At 42.6% G+C, this 25,339-nt stretch overlaps 1 protein-coding gene across 1 annotated transcript in view; it reads left to right on the top strand.

Annotated features, from left to right (window-relative positions):
- LOC311237070 (ectonucleoside triphosphate diphosphohydrolase 2-like) overlaps positions 1 to 23,668 on the top strand; it is a gene marked incomplete at both ends in the record, with an annotated part of 34,650 nt that extends 10,982 nt beyond the window's left edge. Inside the window, 6 exons of the mRNA XM_084324878.1 lie at positions 14,316 to 14,475; positions 14,988 to 15,215; positions 16,619 to 16,888; positions 17,895 to 18,014; positions 19,397 to 19,531; positions 23,450 to 23,668. Of these exons, the coding sequence (XP_084181004.1) occupies positions 14,316 to 14,475; positions 14,988 to 15,215; positions 16,619 to 16,888; positions 17,895 to 18,014; positions 19,397 to 19,531; positions 23,450 to 23,668 (1,132 nt within the window). The remainder of the gene's footprint in view (positions 1 to 14,315; positions 14,476 to 14,987; positions 15,216 to 16,618; positions 16,889 to 17,894; positions 18,015 to 19,396; positions 19,532 to 23,449) is intronic.
- Positions 23,669 to 25,339: the final 1,671 nt, after the last annotated feature.

Below are 25,339 nucleotides of genomic sequence, written 5' to 3'. Positions count from 1 at the left end.
AAGCGGTCCCATGCTCGAGTGCATGTCATATAGCTGAGGTGGGAGACCTGAGACATGCTGATATCCATGGGGGATTTGACCACCACACAATGGGTCTCATTCTCCAAGGACTTACGACAAAAAAGGCTTTCTCTTAGGGCCATTTGAGACCTTTTCGGGACGATTTTGGGATTCACCAACCGTCCCAATAAAACATATATAATTAATATTATAATATATTTTCTATATTCATGTCTTGCCCGAAAAGGTCTCAAATGGCCCTAAGAGAAAGCCCTTTTTGTCGTAAGTCCGTTGGAGAATGAGACCCATTGATTCAGTTATTATGATAAAACGGCAGCAGCTATTAATGACCATCCGATGGACTTCAGTACCTTTCAGTCAAGTTCAAGTTTCTTTATTAGTTGTCATACAGAAGTACAGAATACTTTTATACAAAATGCTTCTTTCTGTTACGCTCCAGAGACTGTGCTAGACAAAAATAGATAAGTATAAAATAAAATAAAATAAGTATAGCAAGTATAAAATAGAAGTCACGTACGTAGGCACAAGTGTTCAGTATGTACATATGTACAATGTTCAATGCAGAGTAGAAGTAACTGAGTTACCATACAATATACTATACAATATACTATATAGTGCAAAGCAGAAATGGGATGAGGTACAATTTAGGTACAATTTACAGTAAGGTGTAATGAGGTATGGGTTGTAGTGCAAATTCTTTACCAATAAATATAAAGTGTGTTCTAAAGTGTGTAAGTGGGTGCTGCAGTGAGTTGTTTGTTTAAAGTGAGTGTGTGCGTGTGGATGTGTGTGCTGTGAGTGCATTTGATGGTTGTTACATAGTGTTATTGTTCGTTGAGTTATTGTTCGTTGAGCATCCTGATGGCCTGGGGATAGAAGCTTCTTCTGAGTCTTTCTGTGCTTGCCATGAGACTCCGGTATCGCTTGCCTGACCGCAGCAGTTCAAAGAGGCAGTTGTTTGGGTGGCTGGAGTCTTTGATAATTCTCTTAGCCTTACCCATGCACCGCTTGTTGTAAATGTTCTGGAGAGTGGGAAGCCCCCCTCCAATTGTGCGTTCGGCTGAACGGGCCACTCTCTGTAGTCTGCTACGGTCTGTCACAGCCAGACCCTAGTTTTTCTCTGCTCTGTCTACTCATTACAGTGAAGCATCCTATGACCATAATATGGATGTCTTCCTGTTCCTCTCATCCTGACTCATTCCCTTCACCTATTCTGCCGACACACCCGCCTGCTATCGGCTTGTCACCATTCCTGTTATCAAGCCCGGTTCTCCACCCACTCCTCGTCGGAGTGTTGTAAAAGAACATTCTGACCACCATGGACCCAGCAAGCCGGCGCACAGGAAAATTGGACCTGCTTCGTCAAGCCATTACCAGTTAAGGGACTTGGGTCAGTTGACACAATCACCTGCTCCAGTAGTTGACTAAAGCACACTCCGAGCCCCCTCGGCTAGCATCGCCAGCTAAGCCAAATTGCTGCTCACCTCACTGCCTCTGCAGCCCCCCCCCCCCACTCCTGCACACGTCCCTCAACCCCTACACCAGCCTCGGTATAGAGAGCCATTTGTTCCAGCACCCAAGTGCTTTGATGGTGACTTAACAAAATATGCCCGTCTTTTCTTTTCTTATCCAGTGTTCACTGGTGTTTGAACAGCAGCCCCTTACTTAAACCTAGGGCTGTCTTAAATACCCGGGATTCCTCATTAACTCCTCTCTGTGTTGAATACAACTTGCTGCTTTTATAAAGCTTCAAATGAAGGCTTACAATATTTCATAAAAGCAAAGTGTTTCGTTTGTCTAAACTTTAAAAAGGTTTAAAGTTTACAGCGCTGACAATTAAATTAAGTTGAATTCTGCCTTTGTCTCTATTAACTACATATAAATATTTATATAAATGTTTGCTTTATAGACTAAGGTTGCAACATAATTATGTAATGTCGTTGGCTGTGTAACAGAGCAGCCGCCCAGGCAGTGCAGCTCCTGACTCATTATTAATTTAATTACTTATTCCAATCCACTTTATTTATAGAGCACATTTAAAAACAACAAAGTTGACCAAAGTGCTGTACAAGTTCCACAACATAAGATAAAATACTGCCCCTTCCACTACCCCTAGACGTGGTCTATCATTCTGCTCTTAGAGTCATTACTGGGGATAGTTACGACACTTATTTTTTTATTATTATTATTATTTTTTTTTTTTTTTCGTCTAAGCTTCGAATTAAAATCGAATCTTGGGCCCAGAAGCTTCGACGGCCAAAAAAAGCTTCGAAGGTCAGCCCTACTTAAAGGGGAACTATCTCATAAATGGCCTTTTTCAGTGTTTAGCATTGTTTCCTAGCTATGTGGACTTATGTTAATAGGATCAATGTCTCTAATTCTCATATTTTGGCGCATCCTTCCAATTCTCCTCTCACAATATTCACCCTCACTGAACTGAGTCATCTGAAAATGTGCATATCTGTGATGTCAGAGATTTCTCAGCTGCATAATAATGTGGCAGTTGGTGTGGCAGTTGGCACCAGGCCACACAGTGGTTGGAGCCCAGCCTCAAAACGGCTTAAGATCTTGAGGTAGAAAAATGCTGTTTTTGAGTACTTGATTAGAAATACAAAACAATGCATTAAAAAAAACGTACAGAGGTGTTCCAGAGACTCACATGAATTGTGTAAAAGTGCCCAAATAGTGAAAGAAATAGTAAAATAGTTCCCCTTTAAACCTCCCACAGAGAGATCAAAGATTGCTTACCTTTATGGGGTTGCTCAAAGCAGACGCATTAGCCTGGGCGTTAGCTCTCTGGGAGTGCCATTCTCCAGTGTGTTCGTCTTTAGTTGACTATTTCCACAGAGAGAAGTTTTTGATCACCCTGTTGGAGGTTCTGATGTTTCCAGAGTTGGCGAATATTCCGTTGAGTTCAGGTGTGTTTTTTGCATTGACTTGGTGACTGTGGACATGGACAAAGATGAATTGGACACTAGAGACTCAACAGACATCCTAGATGATAGTGATGCACCGATGTGAAAATTGTGGCCGATACCGATAACCGATATTAATATTGCTGTTCTGGCCGATACCGATATTTACCGATGTCGATATCTCTGTATAGAAAAAAACTTTTTTATGATAATCAAATAAAGAGCTATTTTCCAAAACGCATAATTTTTTTACCTTTGTAACTTATTTTCAGAAATGACTATTTTGAAACTATTCAAGGCCAAAACATGTCAAAATAAAAAAAAATATATAAAAAAAATTTAAATAAAATGTTTTATATCGGCCCTATCTTGATATCGGACCGATACCGATGTGTAAAAAAAAAACGGCCATATCGGCCGATATTATATCGGAGGCCGATATATCGTGCATCACTACTAGATGAGCTAATTAATTTAGCCATGAATCTCGACACTCGTCTTCCGTGAGCGTCGTAGTAGGGAGAAAGCTAGGGTTAGCCGTTCCATGCTGGCTATTTCCTCTCACTTTCACTCTCTTTCCTCTCTCTCCACGAGAACAAGCCCCGAAACTCCCATTCATTACTCAAACTGCTCCATTGTCCTTATTCGTCAGCTATTGAGCCCATGCGTCTGGGTCGAGCTCACCTCTCTACTGCCAAACGTCACCACAGACTCCACTGTGCATGTCTGTATTGTGGCCAAGATTGTCACCTCCTGGTCACCTGTCCCATTCAGCCAAAGGACCCGGCTCGCCTGTAAGACTGGGGGTGCTATTGAGCCAATCCTCTTCCTTTACTACTCCCCGGCCAAGAATGCAAGCAAAGGCTCTCCAAAGGCTTTTGGAGAAGAAGTTGTTTGTTAAGGCGTAGAAGTGTGAATTTCATGTCAAGCTCTGTCTGCTTCCTTGGATATGTCATCGAGAGTGGGCAGATAAGGACGGACCTGGAAAAAATCTAAACAGTAGCAGAGTGGCCCAAACCTCAAACTGCTCCGGCGGTTCCTTGGTTTCGCCAACTTCTAGCGAAGGTTCATCAGGGACTACAGCCACATTGTCACGCCCCTCATTCACCTCGTCATCCACTCCCTGAGCTTTGGAGGCGCTTCACGTCTGCACCCGTTCTCGTCCAGCCCGACACATTTCGCCAGTTTGTGGTGGATACAGGACTAGGGGCGGTTATTTTCCAAAGGTTGACCAAAGGCTCCATCCTTGTGTTCTTGCCATCTGTCCCCTGTGGAGAAGAACTATGACATTGGGAATCAAGTGGTCCTGTCCTGCTCCTGTTCTGCATGTTTTTCTATTGGGTGTATCTCTTTTTCTGGTGAGCACGGGGAGAACATGCAAACTCCACACAGATACCCCACCTGGGTACCTGGCAATGTGGCAACCTGGTCCCCAAGCGGGAAATGAACCCAGGACCTTCTTGCTGTGAGGCAACGTTGTTTTTTTTTTTTTTTTTTTTATCTTTTTATTATAAAAATAATCAGTTTACATTTTATGCATTTTCTATATATATATACACACTATATTATTTAAATGTATTACTCACATTTCCCAGGCATAGCCCACCCCCTTCTTTTGCGCTTCCCTAAATCAACCAACAAAAACAGAACAAGCCACAAAGAAAACAGTGTTATATATACTTATTTCCTATACAACAAATCAAGCATAACCAAAAAAAATAAAACTCCCCTATCCCACCCAAACAAACCCACAAAAAACCTATCCAAAACCAAACTCTACTTTACCTTTTCCAAACTTAACACATTTACCACTGTCAATGAACCATCTCTTAAATATCTCCTTACTCAGCAATTTCTCTGTCAACATAACATCCCTTTTCATTAAATTCAAAAAGATTGGCCATACTTCCACCTTTCTCTGCTCAGAAAAAGCAATTCGCCTTCTCAAGACAACCGCATACCTGGCATGACTCAATACATAATTGATGAGATTTCTCTCCTCCTCCTTTCCATCTAATGCACCAAACAAAAAATATCTCTTCCAATCAGTATATTTGATTATTCCCCAGCTCGCCCTCATGCCCTCTTTCAGCTCTGCATGGAAGCCCTGCAGGCCTTCACACTCAATGAACATGTGCATAAAACTTTCATCTTTTAATTTGCACACATCACATGTTCTACTTATCTGTGTATCTATATGATGTAACACTGTTTTCGTATAGACCCTATTCTGTCTTACCATGAAATCATTATGATCACATTCGATATTATTAAACTTTACATTCACATTTTCCCATATTGATCCTCCCACCAACCCCGGAAACACTTTCTCCCACACCTGTTCCGATGCTGGCACCCTTCTTTCTTTTGTTACAAAAAATCTATAAATATCTTTACTCCTCACATTTCCCAAACCCTTCTGCTCATCCCCCTTTCCTACCCTTAATTCTGGAAGACTACAGCTCCTATTCCCTACACACTCTCTCTCTATTATCTCTCTCCATTCCTTCGGCAATCCAGTTTTAATTTTTTCAAAATTTGACACGACAGTTGCAAACCGATATTCATCATCTACCTCGATCACATTGTCATAAATGGCCTGCACCGGGAGAAAACCTGGCACATACTCATATACAAAATCTTTTATCTGCGTCATCCCTGCTCTCAGGAAGATTTTACTATATAATACATTGCTATTATGGCATATCCTGGGGTTCAGGAATACTGGCTGATTTAAAACCATATCCAGTCCCACACAATCATATACAATGTTAGGCAGGTACTCTGCCCATGCCTGTAGTACCTCCCTATACATCTCCGGTATTTTTTCCATCATTAAAGGCTTAAAGCCCATAAATAAACCATTGTCACCACACCTACCTACCTTCTCTAGACTCTCTTTAAAGAAACACTTCCATCCATATTTGGTCTCATCATAAATATATTTCTGCACACATTTCAATCTTACAGTTTTCTTCCTTACCTTTAAGTCCATTAAATTCAAACCACCCTCATTACACTTACCTATTAAGACTTTGTGGGCGATTTTTGGTGACTTCCCCCACCACAGAAAATCCGCCACAACCCTATTAATTTCATTTTCTATTGCCTCTGGCATATCCAAGGCACCTAACACATATGTCAGTTTAGACATCAATAAACTGTTTATCACCACAACCTTACCCTTCAATTTTAGTGTGCGTTGTTTCCAAAATTGGAGCACCTGTTTAATCTTATTAATTATACCTACCCACGTTAAGTCCCTCTCCTCTTTCTCCTCTATCCCTATCCACACACCCAATATCTTTATGTGCCCCTCTGCTTTTTTCAGCGGAACCACACAATCACTAATTTTTACTTTACCTATACACAATAACTCAGTCTTATCAACATTAATTTTGGCTCCAGATGCCTTACCATATACCTCTAAGCACTCCATAATTCCATTTATGCTCTCCATGTCTCTCACCGTAAAGGTAGTGTCGTCCGCATATTGGTGGATCAAACTCTGCTCCCCGTAGGGTATTCCTATTCCAATTATTTCCTTTTTACTTTTTATGTATGTGGCCATAGGCTCTGCGGAAATCGCATAGAGCAAAGCTGAAAGAGGACACCCTTGCCTAACAGACCGCTCCACCCTAAACACATCTGTAATACACCCGTTACATTTCACACAGCTTTTTGCATCTTTATACAAAACACGGACCCAGTTGACCATCCTCTCCCCAAAACCAAAAACCTCCATGACCCTGATTAGGAAAAAATGCTCAACCCGGTCAAAAGCCTTGTTAAAGTCCACACTGAGTACTGCACAATCATCATTATTATAATTTACATAATTTACTACATCCTTAATCGTTCTTACAGTTTCTGTGATGTCCCTACCCTAACTTTGTTTTACACCCTTTGTTTTTAAATAAAATTGTCAAGACACCAGTGGTCATTGCTTCATTACACTCACCATTCCTCTCTATTTCTCTGTACACTTTCAACAAAATAGGTGCTAGCAGACCAACAAAAGCCCTGTAAAATTCTCCTGACAAACCATCAAGCCCAGGACTTTTGTTAGTCTGCAAACCCTGAATCGCTTCCCTCACTTCTTTTTCAGTGATTTCACCATCACACATCACTCTATCCCCTTCATCTAATCTCATTTTCACAGTTTCCAGTACATTGTTCACACATTCAAAATCCACTCCTTCACTCTTATACAATTTTTTATAAAAAGATTCCACTGTATCCAATATTCCAACTAAGTCATTCACTTTTTCCCCTTTTTCGTTTTCTAGCTCTCTTATGTATGTCCTTCTCTGTTTACTTTTTTCTAGGCCTAGAAAAAACGAGGTGCTCCTTTCTCCTTCAAGGGCATATTTCGCCTTGCTCCTCATTATTGCTCCCATGCACTTTCTTCTTTCATTCTCTGCCCACTTTGCCTCTAGCTCTGTATACTTCTCTGCACTGTGTTCTGGATTTTCTTTTAATATTTCCTCTTCTTCGGCTAGCAACCCTTTTAATTCCCATTCTTCTCTTTTGTTTTTATAATTTCTGGCCTTTGTATATCTTATACTTATCTTTTTTACATTAATTTTAACTTGTTCCCACCACATACCCACATTTTCATTAAACATTGGGTTTTCCATTTCAGCTTTCACATACCCATATATCTTTTTTTGATATTTCTCCTCACTCAATACACTTGTATTTAAACACCACACACCCCCTCCTCTCCCTTGTATTTCTATTCCTAAATCAAAACACACAGCCGCATGGTCACTCAAAAAATTTAACTTCTGTTCTATATTATTAATGTAATTCCGTATTTCCCGTTTAACCAGACATAGATCAATCCGGCTTTGCCTTAAGCAGCCCGCCACCACTTGTTTCCTTGTAAACCCTCTTTTCCCAGAATTCTCCTCTCTCCACATATCCACTAGATCCACATCCGACATTATTTCTGTTAGTGTATTTCTAGCTGTGTCACACTTGAAAATCTTGCTCGTAGTATCTAACCTACTTCGCAAAGTGTTAAAGTCACCGACAAACAAACAATTCCCCTTCATGTGCACCTTTAGCCCTTCAAAAAAAACCTTCCTAATTTTCTCTACATTGGGCGCATATATATTCCCTAATCTAAACAAAACTCCCTGATGTTCAAATTCTAATATAATCACCCTCCCTTCTGCGTCCTCATATATTACCTTTATATTTTCCACTACGTCTTTTTTAAATAATACTGCTACACCACATGATCGCTCTGTACCATGATTTACATATAATACCTCAGTCCATTTTCTTTTCACATCATTCATCATATTTTCCGTCCACCACGTTTCCTGCAGCATCACTATATCTGTATTAAAAGTCGATATCACCTGCTCAATTTTAGTTTTGTTCCTCAGTCCATTCACATTAAGCGATGTTACAGTGATGGCAGCACACATGACGAAAAATATATTGATTATCCTATATATCATACCTTATCATACCTTCTTACACCACCCTTTAGCACCTCTCTCCTCTCTTGATTTTCTTTTCAGTAGGTTAATAGCAGATGGGCTGGTGTCCATCTCCTCAGAGTCCTCTGATGTAGCCCCCACCTCTTCCCCGGTCCCTGGCAACCCCTCTGAGTCTCCTATAGACCCTTCCCTCTTCTTCCTCTCCTCCGCGCATGTAGACGTTCCCTCTGCCGCGTCCCTTTCGTCGCGCGCCTCTAGATGCGCTCTGCCGCCTCTAGATGCGCTCTGCCGCCTCCTCGCCCGCCAGCGCTGCCTCCCCGGGTCCGCGGCCCAGACCCAGTAGCTCTTGTTTCGCCTGTAGATGCTCCGGATCCCAGCTGTCTCTCCACGGACTTCAGTGACCTCAGCAGTCCCGAATCAAAACCATCTATGTTTTCATTTAGGCCTGCGGTGTCCTCTCTCTGCCGTGCTGTCAGCTCCTTCTCCTCGTCATCTGCGTGCTGTGTGCTCGGGCCGTCACTCTCCTGTTCACTCTGACGCGCACTCAGCTCTGCGCTCTCCCCTGTCGCCGTCTCCACTTGATCTCCATCTGGGGTCTGCGTGATCTCCCCCTCTTCCTCATCCTCCTCCGCTTCATCATCTCCTTCGTCTTCTTCGTCTTCTTCCTCTCCTTTGTCTTCATCATCAGCTACTGCCTCACCCTCGTCCTCTCCACCTGTTTTCTCCGTCTCAGTGGCCTCTCCTCCGTCGTTTCCACTCTCCTTGGCAGCCCCACCGGTCTCACCTCTCGTACCCTGCTCCTCGTAGCGCTTCCAGGGCGTGCATGTACACTGCTCGTACTTTTCATCACATCCCCTGCACTTTCGTTCAGTGTCACACTCTCGAGCGTAGTGACCCTGCTGGGCACATTTGTGACATTTGAAGTCCGGGCAATCTCTCAGGACGTGACCAGGCTGAAGACACAGCCTACAACTCGCACCTGCCTATTATGGATCACTCGAAAATGTTCCATCCCCTGTTGAGTCTCAAACCGGGTCGAATACGGCAGGGATTTGACATACTCAGTGAACTTCACTTTTACGAACCTTGTGCCGTCTATAATGTCTGTTCCAGGCCACGTCCTTCTCTTGATCTGCGTTACCGCCGCCACTCCCCATAGCTTCAGTTTCTCGAGAATGTCCTCATCCGTTACGTATAAAGGCAGACCCAAAAAAGAGACGACAACCTCATCGTTCGACAGTTCTGTTGCCATTATTCTACTGTCCTTGATTTTAAATCCGTCCATCAGTTTCTCCTTCACCTTCTCATCCATCAACATGATTTCATACTTCTTGGGCGTCTTGTATCGACATCCAATGACAGTCCCACACTCCGACTTTATCGCCCTCAAAAGCTCCATCATTGTGACTCTATCAGGCCCCTCAATGTCCACCTCAACTGTTAATCTTAACTCATATTTTCGTTCATTCATTTCATCCGTCTGTCTCGGAATCCGCCCACCGTTCGAAATGTTTGTTGCCATGATTTCCCGTCCGAGCCTCGAGACAAACGTCAATTTCCCCCAAACAGCTAAAAGCCGTTGGGGGAAACTACACTATACAAAAAAACAAAATAACACTCTACTACTTACTCTATACTCACTTTAACCAACTATCTCACTATCAAACTCAAAGCTTCCGCGCGCTGTCAAATTCAAACCGACCTGTCAAAAAGAGGGCGTGTTCTAGGCGACAGTGTTAACCACTATACCACTGTGCCGCTTACTTGGTGTGAGAGACTTGTTTGTTTGAGAGAGACTTGCTTGTTTGAGAGAGACTTGTTTGTTTGAGAGAAACTTGTTTGAACACCACCCCTTGTTACCTACTAGGAAGGAATTATGTAATTCAATCCATTTAGTTATTTTCTGTGCAGTTTAAGCAAACTACTAATGATGATGATGATGATTGGACCTCCCCTCGTTGTCCATGGTGCTGAAATATGCGCCAAAATAGACTGGATGAAAGGTGTTATCACTGCTCTCTCTGAGTCTGACATTACATGCAAACAGATTTGTAACGTCTGTTAAGAGAAAGAAATCTGTGACTTTATTTGCATGCTTTGATCTCCCTCCTAATCGTACCATACCTTGGCTTTTGCTGAAACAACACCACATGGTTTGCACATCAATATATATATAATACATATTCTGGAGAGTGTATTTTCGGGATAAGGGACCGTTGGACTAATGGGCTTCCTTTTTTACGATTCAGGGCAACGGCTTCGGAACAATGGGTTTTGTTCTCAGGATAACTGACTCTGACTTATGAGCTTTCGGTCCAATGGGACATTTTTCAGAATAATGAGCTATATGCAATAATGGGCTGTTGGACTTATGGCATGGCACCCTACACAGGTCCGCTAGCCTTAGCATGCTACCATACAGACCTCTTTACCATACAAGACTTTGTAGACTGGTGTGATGGCTGTTTTCTGTATTTAAATGTATCCAAAACCAAAGAAATTATTATCTCACCAAATCACATAGACGTCACTCCAACAACCATCCACGGAGCTGAGGTGGAAATTGTCCAGAACTACAAATATTTAGGAACTTTGTTTGATGACAAACAAAAATGTTGCGACAATGCAGATGTTATAATAAAAGAAAAGCTCATCAGTGTCTGTACTGTCTTCGTAAACTAAACTCCTTTGGAGTCGACCAGAGAATTCTGGCAACGTTTTATTCTTCCTTTATTGAAAGTATTCTAACCTTTTCATTTCGCTGCTGGCGGGACAAAACCTCCTAACTCCATATTTTTATTTTTATTTTTTATTTTATTTTTTATCAACTCAGTAGATCATCCTCCATGTGTGTGTGGTTTTACAACATCTACACAATGGGAAAGCATTAAACCAATCATCTGTCTAAACCTCGTAACTCTATTCGCCCTCAAATCTGTGTTTGTTTTTTTCATCTGCTGAAAAGTTGGGTTTTTGGAGTTATGAGGTTTTGTCCCGCCAGCAGCGATTTGTATGTTGGTTCACATCCCTCTGTCAAAGAGAGAAGAACAAACTGCAAGGTGTTGTCAATAGGGATGCTCGATATTGGCTTTTTTACCGATACCGATATTCCGATATTGTCCAACTCTTAATTTCCGATACCGATATCAACCGATATCAACCGATACCGATATATGCAGGGTTTCCCCCCCCAAAAAACTGAATAATTTCAGGTAACTAATCATTTCACTGGATATATATATAACAAATATTGTTATTGTTTTTTTCTTTTTTTAAACCGATACCGATATTTTCCGATATCACATTTTACTGCCGATATCGGCCGATAATATTGGTCGGCCGATAATATCGGACATCCCTAGTTGTCAACCTTAGCTCAGAAATTATCGGCAAAACACAAAGATCCCTAGTACAGTTTAACAGTGCTCAAGAAAGCACATAAGATAATTAGTGACTCCACACATGTCCTTCATGTGTGTTTTGACTTGCTGCCATCAGGAAAGCGCTTTAGACAGCCTGCCTGTAAAACAAACAGAAGGAAGTTTTGTTCCAAACTTCCAGAGGCCATTCGACTGGTGAATGGCCACAGTACATGGTCAGTTCACTAATATGCACCTTTGACCCCTTGATTCTAAATATTTTTTACGAAGTGATGAAAGTTTATTAGACTTGACAGATCCAACAATATAATGATCCTGTTCTAACAGTGCCATGTCTCTTGTGCTTTAATAGTGTCATGTATGTCTCTTGTCTCCTGTTTTTTGTCTTGGATGTGTGCAGCTGTTTGCCGTATTCATGCCTTAATTAAATGGGCCCCTTGCGGGACTAATACATTTTTTTTTTTTATTGAATTGAATTGTCTCTATTTACGATTCTTTAACATAACGTTTCTTGGAGCATGTACACTAGATTTAAAGCATATTTTACAACCTGTGATGAGAATAGAAGAGGGACTAGTTGAACTGGTGTTCACTGCATGGCGGGAGGATCATTCTCTATTCACCCAAGCTCAATGCGCCATCTAGTGGCCCGTATGTGAAATAGCAGTGTAGTAACTTATAGAATGCAATTAAATTATGAGTGATGAAATCAATGGAAATAAATGAAAAAGAGTAATGATTACACATCTGTTTTCAACCCTTTACACCAGCAATAGGTTCTAAATGATGAGAGATTTGTGAGCTGGTTCAATGTTGATTTGGAGATGTATTCATGTATGCTTGTATGTATTCAAGTATTATTAATGTACATGCTGAATGCTAGTAAAACAAATGTATGCTGTTTTCTAGATACAGAAGTATATCTACTCTAAAGGGATCCACTATTGAATCACTGAATATAAATATATTGGTATTTTGGCTTGATGAATGTACTTTTAAATACCACATACAGTAGTCAATCTCACTAGCAAACTGAGACAAACAATTGGGTTATTTTTATAGAAGCAAAGCTTCCCATTGTTTTGCAGAAAGAGGATTTTTGAAGCAGTCTATGTCAGTTTTGGATTATGGTGATGTAATTTATAGAACTACTGCCCCTTCCACTACCCCTAGACATGGTCTATCATTCTGCTCTTAGATTCATTACTAGGGATAGTTACGACACTCTTCATTGCATTCTGTATGATAAGGTGGGTTGGTCTGAAATACTGTAGGCATTGGTATCTGTTTATCTTTAAGGCCATTTGGTGGAGAATTGCCACCATATATCACAATGATGCTAGATTGGAATTATGGACCTTATCGGACCTTATCTGACTTTATCTTAAGGTCCCATGAGTTCAGTCTGAACTCTGTATGTCTGCCTTTTGTTTTGATGCACCAGCTGCCTGGAATGATCTTCAACTCACTCTAAAAATCAAGGGATCATCCCTATGTTCCCCGGGTCCTATGTTCCCCGGGTTCTATGTTCCCCGCTTTGATTGATTAATAGATTGAACATTTTATTAATTTTTATTATTTTATTAATTATTAATGTCCGCCTTGTTTCGAACGGTTAAGCTTAGGCCCTCTTTCGAACTGGTTAAGGTTAGAGTTTGGAATCAGGGCTGGTGGTCAACATTTCAATCAATCAAAGCGGGGAACATAGAACCCGGGGAACATAGACATGCTCCCAAAATCAATACCCCACTATCCTGAATTACATGATCACAAACCTCCCTACCTCAGTGTGTAACTGTCTCTAATTTAAGAACATAATCACAAACCTCCCTACCTCGGTATGTTACTGTTTCTAATTTAAGAACATGATCACAAACCTCTCTACCTCAGTACTGTATGTAACCTTTCCTTGTTTTCTTCTCGCGTGTGCTTTTGTCCTATTTATGCGAATGTATTTGATCCCTTTTATACGTATTCTTAACAGTTTGTAATTTGTATTTGTAATCTCGACGGTATTGCAAATGAGGGTAAAACCTCAATGTCCCTTTTCAAGAATAAGGAATAAATGTTTTGTTGTGGAATATATTATCATGTCATTAGTCAGCTTGACTGGTACACTTTTGACCAGCTATATAATGTGCTCAGATATGGCAGACACTACTGTCTCTTTAAATCTAATTCTCAGTTAGCAAGACTGTTTAACATTCCAGTTGGGAACATCACCGCCTAGCCAAGGTTGATTCTCCTAACTGGGCCATTTTCATCATCATATCTGATATTATGTTACGTCTGACAACTGTGTATTTAACATACGTGTGAACAGCGCTCTGGGTCAGTCTATGGCCAGACGCTAATGTGTTAACATGTTGGCTCTGACTGTAAACTGTCCTTTCATTGTGGCCATGGTGAAATAAACGTTCTTATTATTATTAATAATGACTCAGAATGATTTGTAAACGGCTCATCGTTTAGTCCTTTAATATTTCCCATTACAGTTTCAAATCGAGTCAAAATGTCAAAACCTTTCCCTCTCTCTCCCCCAGTATCTCCAGCCCAGAGCAGTCCTCTCAGATCCTGCAGGAAGTGGGCCGTAAAATCCAGTCCTACCCTTTCAACTACCAGGGGGCGGCCATATTGAGTGGCCGAGAGGAGGGTGCGTACGGCTGGGTCACCGTCAACTACCTCTTAGAGAACTTCATCAAGGTAGCCTACCCTGGGTGACGGGAAATGGGGGTTTTTGAGTCAGCAATTCCTCGTCCTGAGGCTGTTGTAAAAGTGTCTTCTCGCAGGTTTTATTGCCCTCTGAGTTGAAGGGGTGCCTCGTGAATCACCTGACTCGATGGTTGTCTGTCTGTTTTAGTACGTAGTGGATATTCATTCGATAGGCATGACACCTAGTGGCCATAACGACAAGCAGGCTTGTATATTCTCTTCTGTGAAGGCATGTCACCACCACCACCACCACCACACACACCCGGCTCTCATTGCTCTGTTCTATGAATTGAAAATGGGGGACCCTGATGTAAACAAGACAAACGTCTTTCTCTTGTCTGCAGCCCCTTAACAATTGTGTGTATTGAGCCGTACTGTATTGTACCCATTCTGCAATCTGTTAAATAAAGTTTCCATTCATTCATTCATTCATTCATTCATTCATTCATTCATTCATTCATTCATTCTGTTTGTCCCTCTGCGCCTGTTGGTGCGGCTACTAGTATGGCTTCGTGGGCCACTGGTTGAGCCCGGGCAGACAGACTGTGGGAGCGCTTGATTTCGGCGGCGCCTCCACCCAGATCACCTTCCTGACCGAGGAGGACGTGGAGGATGCGGGAGACATGATGACGCTTCGTCTGTACGGCCACAACTACTCCCTGTACACACACAGCTTCCTCTGTTACGGCAAGGACCAGGTTCTCAAGAGACTACTGGCCCATCTTGTCGAGGTACAGTATGACGACGATGATGAATCCAGTCAGAGTGAGTCATGGTGGTGTGATGCAACCAGGGCTTGACGTTGACACCTGCCCACCTGCCCAGGGCTAGTGAAAATGCTGAGTGGCTAGTGACTTTGGAAAACCACTAGCCACAGTGGCTAGTGAGCCAAAAAGTTAACGTCAAGCCCTGCATAGGTGTGTCAATGATAATGTTCACAGCGTTTGGAGCAATAATATAATTGCTAGGTTCAACACAGCCAAGGCATAGGTGTGTCAATGATAATGTTCACAGCGTTTGGAGCAACAATGTAATTGCTAGGTTCAACACAACTCTTCCACATCTACACCCTCCATCTTGTCCCAGTCAGCCGTTGCCCCAACTGGAGCTCCTTTTGCGGCTGAGTCACTGGTCGCAGGCAGTAGTAAACAATGGAGTCAACAGTCAGAAGCACAGTTGTACAGTTGGCGTGTAGCAGTATGATTACAATGATACTGTCCCCAGCAGGGGTTAGTGAAGAAGAAATGACCTATATTTATAACTTTTTGGGTGGGGGCGCGAGTGCGGGGATTTTTGGCTTGTGAAAATGCTGAGTGGCTAGTGACTTTGGAAAACCACTAGCCACAGTGGCTAGTGAGCCAAAAAGTTAACGTCAAGCCCTGGATGCAACCATCAGTATTATGATGAAGGCCTTCAATGGCCAATAGATATATATTTATTTATTTTCTGTGGGCAAGAGTACCACCTCTTGTTTGACAAGGTACAGTGTATAACTCATGCCTTAACACAACAACAGTATTTGTGAAACTGCCTAGTTTATGCCTATATTTCATTATATTTGCAAAGCAATGCATACTAAACGGACTGTGTGCTGCTGTAAGCTATCTTGCTCATCTGTACAACCCATCTTGTTGTGCTGGACCCAAGCCACATAGTAAATAGTATAATACATATTATTATCATAAGCACAACACAACGATATACTGTAGATGCTGACAATATGCTGGCAGGACTATTTGAATCACATATTTATTATCTAGTTCTGATACATTTTAATTTATTTCCTTTCCAAGACCCATGCTAATATATTGTTGCATAGAGTAATACAACAGGTACATAATATACTATATCTCTATATATCTTTTACCTACTTTAGTTACGCTGCCGGCCAGTATGACTACTAGTGTCTTTATACCTGCACTATACTCTGTAGTCCTAATTTATATATACCCAGTTTAATCACCTGTACATTGTATATTACTGTTACATTTGCACTGTGGTTGGATGCCAAGCTTCTTTTGGTTCTGTACTTGTGCTGTATAATGACAATGAATGTTAATCTAACCTACACGGCATGCTTATGGCTTTCATTGTACAGTTGGGGTATTTCACGCCTCTTGTCTCTGTCTCTCAGTCTCAGGGTCATCCAGGGACCGTGTCTCATCCATGCCTCCCAGAGGGCCACAGTGTGAGCGTGGAGCTGGACAGTGTGTTCGGCTCTCCCTGCACGGTGGACCACAGGCCCGGCTCCTACGACCCACAGGCCCTTCTGAGGGTACAGGGCACCGGGCATTACCAACACTGTCTGGGCAACGTGTCCGAGATCTTCTCCTTCTACAGCTGTCCCTTCTCCCGGTGCTCTTTTGACGACGTCTTCCAGCCCAATGTCTCCGGCAGCTTCATGGTGAGGGACGCCGTCGCCGGGAAAGATGCGTTGTGTCGTTACTGCAGCTAGAATATATATATATTTTTTTTTTATCCACTTTTTCTCATTTTTCTATTTTTTTCTCCCATCCCAATTTCGCTGTTTCCAATTCTCCCCTGTCTTGAACGTTGCTCGCATATGCCCCCCACAGGTCGGTTGTAGGGAGGATAGAAGCCTTGCATAACGTGTCCCCTCCGGTACACGAGGAGGCAGCCTGTCACATCTTTTCACCTGCCAGCGCGGACTCTCATTGGCGAGGTGTAACGTGTGGGAGGCTCACACTACCCCCGCCATTTCCTGTCTCTGCTGTGCAGGCGTCCCCCAACCGACCTGTAGGAGTCGCTGTCCACAACGTCCAGATTACCACCCATCGACTTCCACCCGCTAACTCTGCCAATTGAGCCAGTATGACGGCCAGCCCAAGCCGGAGGCAACGCCGACAGCCGGATTCTAACCCGGTGTCTCTTGCGTTGGTGACGAGTGCAATGTCTGCTGCGCCACCCAGCCGCTGCAGCTAGACATTTTTATTTTTATTTGTCGGGGACGATGCAAAGGAAAACATTGTACAAGTTACAATAACAAGATACAAGATGCATTGCATATAGGATTTCTAGCCAAGGCTATAATTTGCAACTGTTGTCCCTGGTTAGGATTTTCTACTTAAAAGTGGTCATTACATATCATCATTACCAAAAGTACATTAGTTAAAATGACAATTAACATAATTAATAGTGACACTCTTTACATGATCATGCAATAATTACATCACATTAGTCATGTGTATTTGCATATGTTTATAGGTGTGTGTGTCTGTGCATGCATGCGTGTACTGTAGTGATATGCATGTATGTGTGTGTGTCTGTGCATGCATGCGTGTACTGTAGTGATATGCATGTATGCGTGTCTGTTCCTCTAGCTTTGTGTACAGACAAAGATTGAATAGATGTTTTCTTTGTTCTAAGTTTCTCTTCTCCTGTCCCATCAGGCGTTCTCTGCGTTCTTCTACACTCACGCGTTCCTGGAGCGCATCACTGCTGCCACCATCAGCACTCCAGCCCAGCTGGAAGACGCAGCCCGGGCCATCTGCAGCATGAGCTTCAGTCAGGTGATTCTAATTCTATTCCAATACACTTTATTCCTATTTTACAATCTGTGAGAACAGGGTTTGGTGATAAATAGTGTAGCAAGTACCTCTCCTACTCTATAAATCCCCCCTCTTATCCAAGGCGTGTGCGGGCTATGCTCGTGGGGTACAGTAATCCTCATTTGATCATAATGCCCATATTTCCTATTAGCATGTAGTCTGTATGTGCATCATCATCATCAACCTTTATATAATTCTCAAATACAATTGTCGTCGAGACATTTCAATGCACACATTTCTACAATATAACAATAATAAATATTGATAACTATATATTAGCATAATCTGTACATATGTGTTTCGGACAGTTAGGCATATATCTTAATATATCTTTGAGTCATGTAGATGAAGAGTAGAGAAACGCTTCATGGGCTTCAGACATGTGTGGACACGCTCATTGGAAAATGTGGGGTATCCATATATTGACGAAAAATATTCTATAACTTTCTCTGGAGGAGAGAGAGCCTTGGACTTGCTCTTCTGTTTTCGTCAATATCGTTTGCTTAACCCTTTCACTGCAACAATACAGACGGTTAACCCTTTCACTGCCACACGACAAAGGGTTAACCCTTTCACAACCACACTACAGAAGGTTAACCCTTTACATGGTATTTTGTATTTATTAGTTTTGATCTGTAAATATTTATTATTTCTTATTGCCTTGTCATTATTGTTGTTGTTGTTATTATTGCTGATGTGGTGTTGATAAATTGAAGAAAAAGAAAATTATAAAAAAAAAGTTACCCTTTCACAACCACACTACAGAAGGTTAACCCTTTAGGGCGGCTGGGTGGCGCAGCGGACATTGCGCTCGTCACCAACGCAAGAGACACCGGTATCGAATCCGGCTGTCAGCGTTGCCTCCGGCTTGGGCCGGCCGTCATACTGACTCAATTGGCAGAGTTAGCGGGAGGAGAGTCGATGGGTGGTAGTCTGGTCGTTGTGGACAGCGACTCCTACAGGTCGGTCAGGGCGCCTGCACAGCAAAGACAGGAAATGGCGGGGGTAGTGTGAGCCTCCTACACGTTACTCCTCGCCAATGAGAGCCCGCGCTGGCAGGTGAAAAGATGTGACTGGCTGCCTCCACATGTATCGGAGGGGACATGTGATGGGCTTCTATCCTCCCTACGACCGGCCAGTGGGGGGCACATGCGAGCAACGATCAAGCCAGGGGAGGGGAGAATTGGCGAAAAAGGAGGAGAAAAAGTAGATAAAAAAAAAATAAGGTTAACCCGTTCACTACCAGTTAACCACCTGTAGTGTGGTAGTGAGAGGGTTAACCTTCTGTAGTGTGTGGTAGTGAAAGGGTTAATGTTGTGTCCTGTCCTTGGACTGTGTTCCAGATGTTGCTCCTGGCCCCCGAACAGGAGTCTCGCCTGCTGGACTACTGCGCCTCCTCCGTGTTCATCAAGGTCCTCATGTTGAGGGGCTACGGCTTTGACGACGTCTCTTTTCCACGCATTTCCTTCCAGAAAAAGGTGATTTGCCTCAACAGCGTCGATCCATTTGCCCATCACAATCTCAGAATTGCTTTCCACAGGCACGATAATTAGGGATGTCCGATATTATCGGCCTACCGATATTATCGGCCGATATCGGCATTAAAATGTGATATCGGAAAATATCTGTATTTTTTTTCCCCGTACATTTCTAGAACCTTTATTTACCCAGGCAAGCAAGTAAGAACAAATTCTGATTTTATTTATTGTCAAAAGTATGCATAATGTTGTGTTAATTCCATAACAAGAGATATGTAATGTTAATTACCTGAAATTATTCCGTTTTTTGGGGGAGAAACCCTGCATATATCTGTATCGGTTGATATCGGTATCGGAAATTAAGAGTTGGACAATATCGGTATCAGTAAAAAAGCCAATATTGAGCATCCCTAACGATAATCCAACACTGTTGTCTGGCAGCACGGCGACACGGGTATGGCTCCGGGGCTCACAGTCGAAAAAGGTGGAGGGCTTGAGCCCCAGCCAGGATGTTGCCAGAAAGTGGTGTTGTTGGCTAGTAGGGCGCACTGTTCTCTGGACTTGGCAGCAACTGTGCCCCTGCTATGGTGAGAGGGACTTAGTACAGTTGTTGTGGCTGCTGTCCAAGGTTCTGACTCATTGCTGCTGTCCAAGGTTCTGAACTCACTGGTCATTACAGAACCCATGGTGTCTTATCATAATGAGTAGGGTGTCGGGTCTCTGACATCAAGGCCACCTAATCATCCTCTTCCTTAATTGGCTGATATTAATCCTAGTATCCTGAGCCTTTCAGCCATTGTGTAGGTTTCATTATGCAAAGGCATGCAAATTTCTTGATTCTGATTGGCTGAAATGGTTGTTTCAGATGTTGTTATTTCGTATAACACACTCCACGTGACCCCAGAACCCGCCCACAACCGAATAACTTTTTTCCCCGAATGAATCCGCTGTTCATTCTTTTGTGAATGAAACCAAGATGGCGGACAATAATCTTTATGAATGGATGTATTGATTTTGTCACAACGACTCATTCAAGGGCGGCTGGGTGGCGCAGTGGGCAAGGCGCTCGCCACCAACGCAGGAGATACTGGTATCGAGCCCAGCTCTCGGCGTTGCTTCCGGCTTGGCCGGCCGTCATACTAACACAATTGGCAGTGTTAGAGGGTGGGAAAGCCGGTGGGTGGGTCCTGGTCGTTGTAAACAGCGACTCCTACAGTTCGGTCGGGGCGCCTGCTCAGCGAGGAAAGGATCTAAGGGGGGTAATGTGATCCTTCCACACGTTAAACCCTCTCAGTGAGAGTCCGCGCTGCCAGGTGAAAAGAAGCGGTTGATTGGCTACACATGTGTCGGAGGAAGCATGTGATAGCTAGCCTCCACTCTCCCAGACCGACTGTAGGGGGTAGGTGCGCAGCGACCAGGAAGGGGTTTGGGAATTGGCATAACGACTAACATTGGGATGGGAGAAAAACGGAGGGAAAAGGAGGGGGGAAAAGATAAAATAATAAAATAAAATAAAATAACGACTCATTCAAAAAAGATACAATCACCTGGAATATGTTAGTTGTTTACACAATGTTGGAATATGTAATTGGTTGGTCATGACCCATTGTAAAACAAAATATAAATCGTGGGGGGGTTCTGAGGGGAGTGGCCACTGGCTGACAGTGCTCTCTCTCGAGTGCCGGAGAGGAGAGAAGCACAACACGAGAGATGAGACGTGTTACAGGATCTCACTGCCACTTAGTGGTAGCCTATGTTAATGTTGGTACTATGTGGATGTTTCATTAATGGAGGAGACGTTGGTTGGGTGTAATTGATTATTCATGTTGACAGCAAGCTTAATGTATGTACTATGTGGATGTTATGTTGATGTTAACCACTGTACCGTTGCGCTACTTGCTGTCAACATGAATAGTCAATTACACACGACAAACGTCTCCTCCATTAATGAAACAAGACTCACCTAAATCCATTGCGGGGTGAAAATTTGCTGCAAAACATTAATATCTTTGGAACCGTGTGTGTTAAATTGTATCTGAATCGGGAGATGATCTTCTCTCGTCACAATTGAAATTGTATTTCTCCGTCGCGCAAAAGCTGGCTGGCAGTCTCATTGAATAATATATGTCTGTAAACTTATACAGCAGGAGAAGCCGGAGAAGGAAAAAAGACATGCTGACATTGACTAAAACGAACGTATCATTGTACATTTTGATCTATGTACATGTATGATGTTACCCCGAATATGTAAAGCCGCGGGCACCGACACGATTTACACCAATCATTGTTTAAGAAGCACAGTGAAGTTACCGGTTGTTATTTCGTATAACACACTCCACGTGACCCCAGAACCTCAATGTAAATAAAGGTGCAGAAGGTTCTGAGAATTCTGTTCCAGCTAAGAGGCAAAATAACGACACAGATACTTTTTTCACAAACTGCACTATAACCGGGAATGTTACCATCAATGTAAATAAACCATAATCACCCTACAAAAACAGTACTATATTTGTAAATCTGGTATGTCATAAATGTATAGATGTAGCAGTGTATATCTGTATGTCATATATGTTAATACAATTTTCAATCAATCAAGCATAACTTCCATTGGATCTACGTTTTTCCGTTTTGGGATCTACTTTTTCTGTTTTTGAATAAATCTCCATTATGCTTCAATTACTGTGTTTATAATAATAAGGTTGGGTGAATTGGGTCATTGTATAAAATACATTACATCACTTGAAGTCGTGTGTTATAGGAATTAGATCACGCCTAGGGGGGTCTTAACGACCCTCCGCTGCGCGTCGGGCCTAACAACCACCCCTAGGCGTGACCTAATTATTATAACACACTCGTCGCGTGATGTAATGCTTAATTTCAAACATTTATTGAAACTCGAAAGGCAACTGAGGTTAACCTAATTTACACGTCACATCAAGTGTACACAGAAATAAGCAAAAAAAAAGGCATATAGAATCACACGGCATATAAAATCATAACAATAAGACAACAAGGCGAGAAAAGATAACAATCAATTAAAACTTGATTGACAAAAGGAGATCAAGGTTTTAACTGTTGGAGTTCATTCCATGAGCTTAGGGGCATCATAGCAAAATGCAGATTGTTCTCTTCCGAGCAAACTCAGGGGGCCTTAAGGACCAGCCAGTCACGGGTTCCATAGGTTCCAAAATTCCATTTCCAATAATGAGCTAGTGTAAGGAGGTAGCTTACCAATGAGGGCCTTAAAAAGGAATGTGTGCCGGTTGTATGGCAGCCATTGAGCCAGAGTAGGCCAAGGTTGGCTGCTACTTTACACACACATTGATGGCAGCGGAGGCAATGTCTGCTCTTCATTCAGAGTGTCTAGAGAAGCACTATATATAAAGTATTGTGGAATATATATTTCGCCCTCTCCCCCTCAAACATACTACCATCCCAGAGTTAATTCCCAATACCCAAATGTCCCGTCTCCCAGTCGATCCCTTTGTCTCCCCCGGTCAATCAGTCACCAATCAATCAATTGATTCAATCAATCAATCAATCACCCTTTGTCTCCCCCCCTCCCCTTTATCCTCCCCTAGCTCACCCCTCCTCCCTTCTTCACTCCCCCAAATCAATCCCTATCTCTGACCTGGGCACAACCCCTTTCCTCTTGGTATAAAGACCCACATTTTATTTGATTCAGGAGCTATTGGGATGATACTAGGCCTGTATCACTCTTGGGGTCATCCAGCCTAACTCTTGATTACTTTGTACTTCAACACTCTGTTTGAGCTAAATAAACCTGTGTTAACTAAGTCTATATTTGACTTGAGTACATCTTTTGATCCGGTTAAATTCCTCCACACAGTACTTAATTCAATAATCAAAGATGATGACTTCTATGATAACTGACTCCCATCTAAACGTGTTTTTCAGGCGGGTGACACCTCAGTGGGCTGGGCTCTGGGTTACATGCTGAGCCTCAGCAGTCTACTACCGGCGGAGAGCGTGACGCTGAGCAGGGCCCTGACTCCAGAGGTCTGGGGGGGACTCCTCTTCCTCTTCGCCCTCCTCGTCGGCTCGGTCCTGGTCTCCGTCACGCTCCTGGCCTGGCACGGGAAGAGGGAGAGGAAGGGAGGGAGCGACGGCATCTAGTCACAACGACGACTGCGACACCGTATACGCATGCAGGCGCCGAGACGCGGGACTCTTTCTGCCAGGGACATCGGAGGGAATGGAAGTCATGAACTCTGAACTCCGGCTCCTCCTCTGCAGTTAAAAGGAGCGCTTCGCCTCAAATGTATGATTTGTATATATCGATGGCCGAAGAGCAAAACCTCATGTTTGTTTTTTTAAATAGTTTTTGTGTCTGTAAACTTGGAAACTAACTGTGCTGTTTTACACTCTTGTAAAGGAGATTTGTAATCTCAATGAGACTTTTCTGGTTAAATAAAAAAAAATGAAAGAATCCGAAAACATTTATTTTAAATAAAATAAACATGTTATTTTTTATTATAGAATGCTATTTCTTTATACACTGTTTTTGGACTATATTACTATATTATGTGTTAACAATACCGACCAGGTATTAGTGCCTTGCAAAGGTTTTTCCCCACTTTTTTTTTTATGCAGATAGGAGGTTTTGCTCTTCGGCCATTGATATGAATTACTCGCCCCGTGATGATGCCTTGAATTCATTCATTCTTCTTTTCTTCTTCTGACCTGCCTCCACGGTGAACGACGTATAGAATCCAAAAATAAGTAGAAAGGGCAAAACCATATTGAAACATCCGTTTACAAACTCATCGACTCATGCAGTACAAGCCTAGTCTAATTTATCCAGTCGTATGCTGGGTACTTCAAAAACTCATATCCGCTAAAACCTTGCTAACGAAAACATTTCCTGTCAAGTGCTGCCTTTAAATGGAACTCGTGTTTTCCGTTTCCATGAGAAGAGTCCATATGAATGACCCGTTGGTCTCCGTGGCTTCGAGACACATTGCCCAGTTGCCTAGCAACGGTGTCTTCACCACTTCAACCCACTTGAAGTCGAGACCACAAACTCACGACGAGTTCCATTTGAAAGCGGCATCGTTTGGAAATGTTTTCGTTAGCGAGGTTTTAGCAAAAATGCACGCATTTGTGAAGTACCGAGCAATACGACTGGTTAAATGAGACTAGGATTATTATACTGCAGGAGTTGTGAGAGTTTGTAAACGGATGTTTTGATATAGTTTTGCTGTTGTTAAAACCAAATCTCCATTAACTTCAATCCACCATTGAGCCGTACTGTATTGTACCCATTCTGCAATCTGTTAAATAAAGTTTTCATTCATTCATTCATTCATTCATCAAGTATTTATTTTGCATTCTACTGTACATTCACTGTGGAGACATATGTGAGAAGAAAAAATAATCTTCATGAATTCAAGGCATGTATGTATATACAAATCATAATTTTTGGGTGAAGTGCTCCTTAAAAGAACACGCCACGTGAATGGAAGCGGACATGGCCGGTTAGCCCCTAGGCATCGTCCAACTAACACCTCTCCCGAAGGCTCCATTCATTGTGCTAAGCTAGGCTAACATGCAGCCAGATAGCTTTCTACTGAACGCACAGAGAGGAAACTGGTATCCATCTTCTTGCCTCTCTTTGGAGAAGACGATAAGCTAATTTCCCAAAATGTTGGCGTGTTCCTTTAGGTCTAGGGTGGTGGTCGAAGAGCGCGCATTCGGGCTGTCCTCGTCATGTGGGAAATGTATTGTGTCACCAAATGGTACAGTATATATATGAGGTGATGGCGTTCAGGTGCACTAGTTTAGTTG

This window comes from Notolepis coatsorum (assembly GCF_963971535.1).
Source record: "Notolepis coatsorum genome assembly, chromosome: 11".
Lineage (NCBI taxonomy): Eukaryota > Metazoa > Chordata > Actinopteri > Aulopiformes > Paralepididae > Notolepis > Notolepis coatsorum.
The sequence above is the reverse complement of the archived record's forward strand: the minus strand, read 5'-3'. Positions and strand labels throughout refer to the sequence as shown.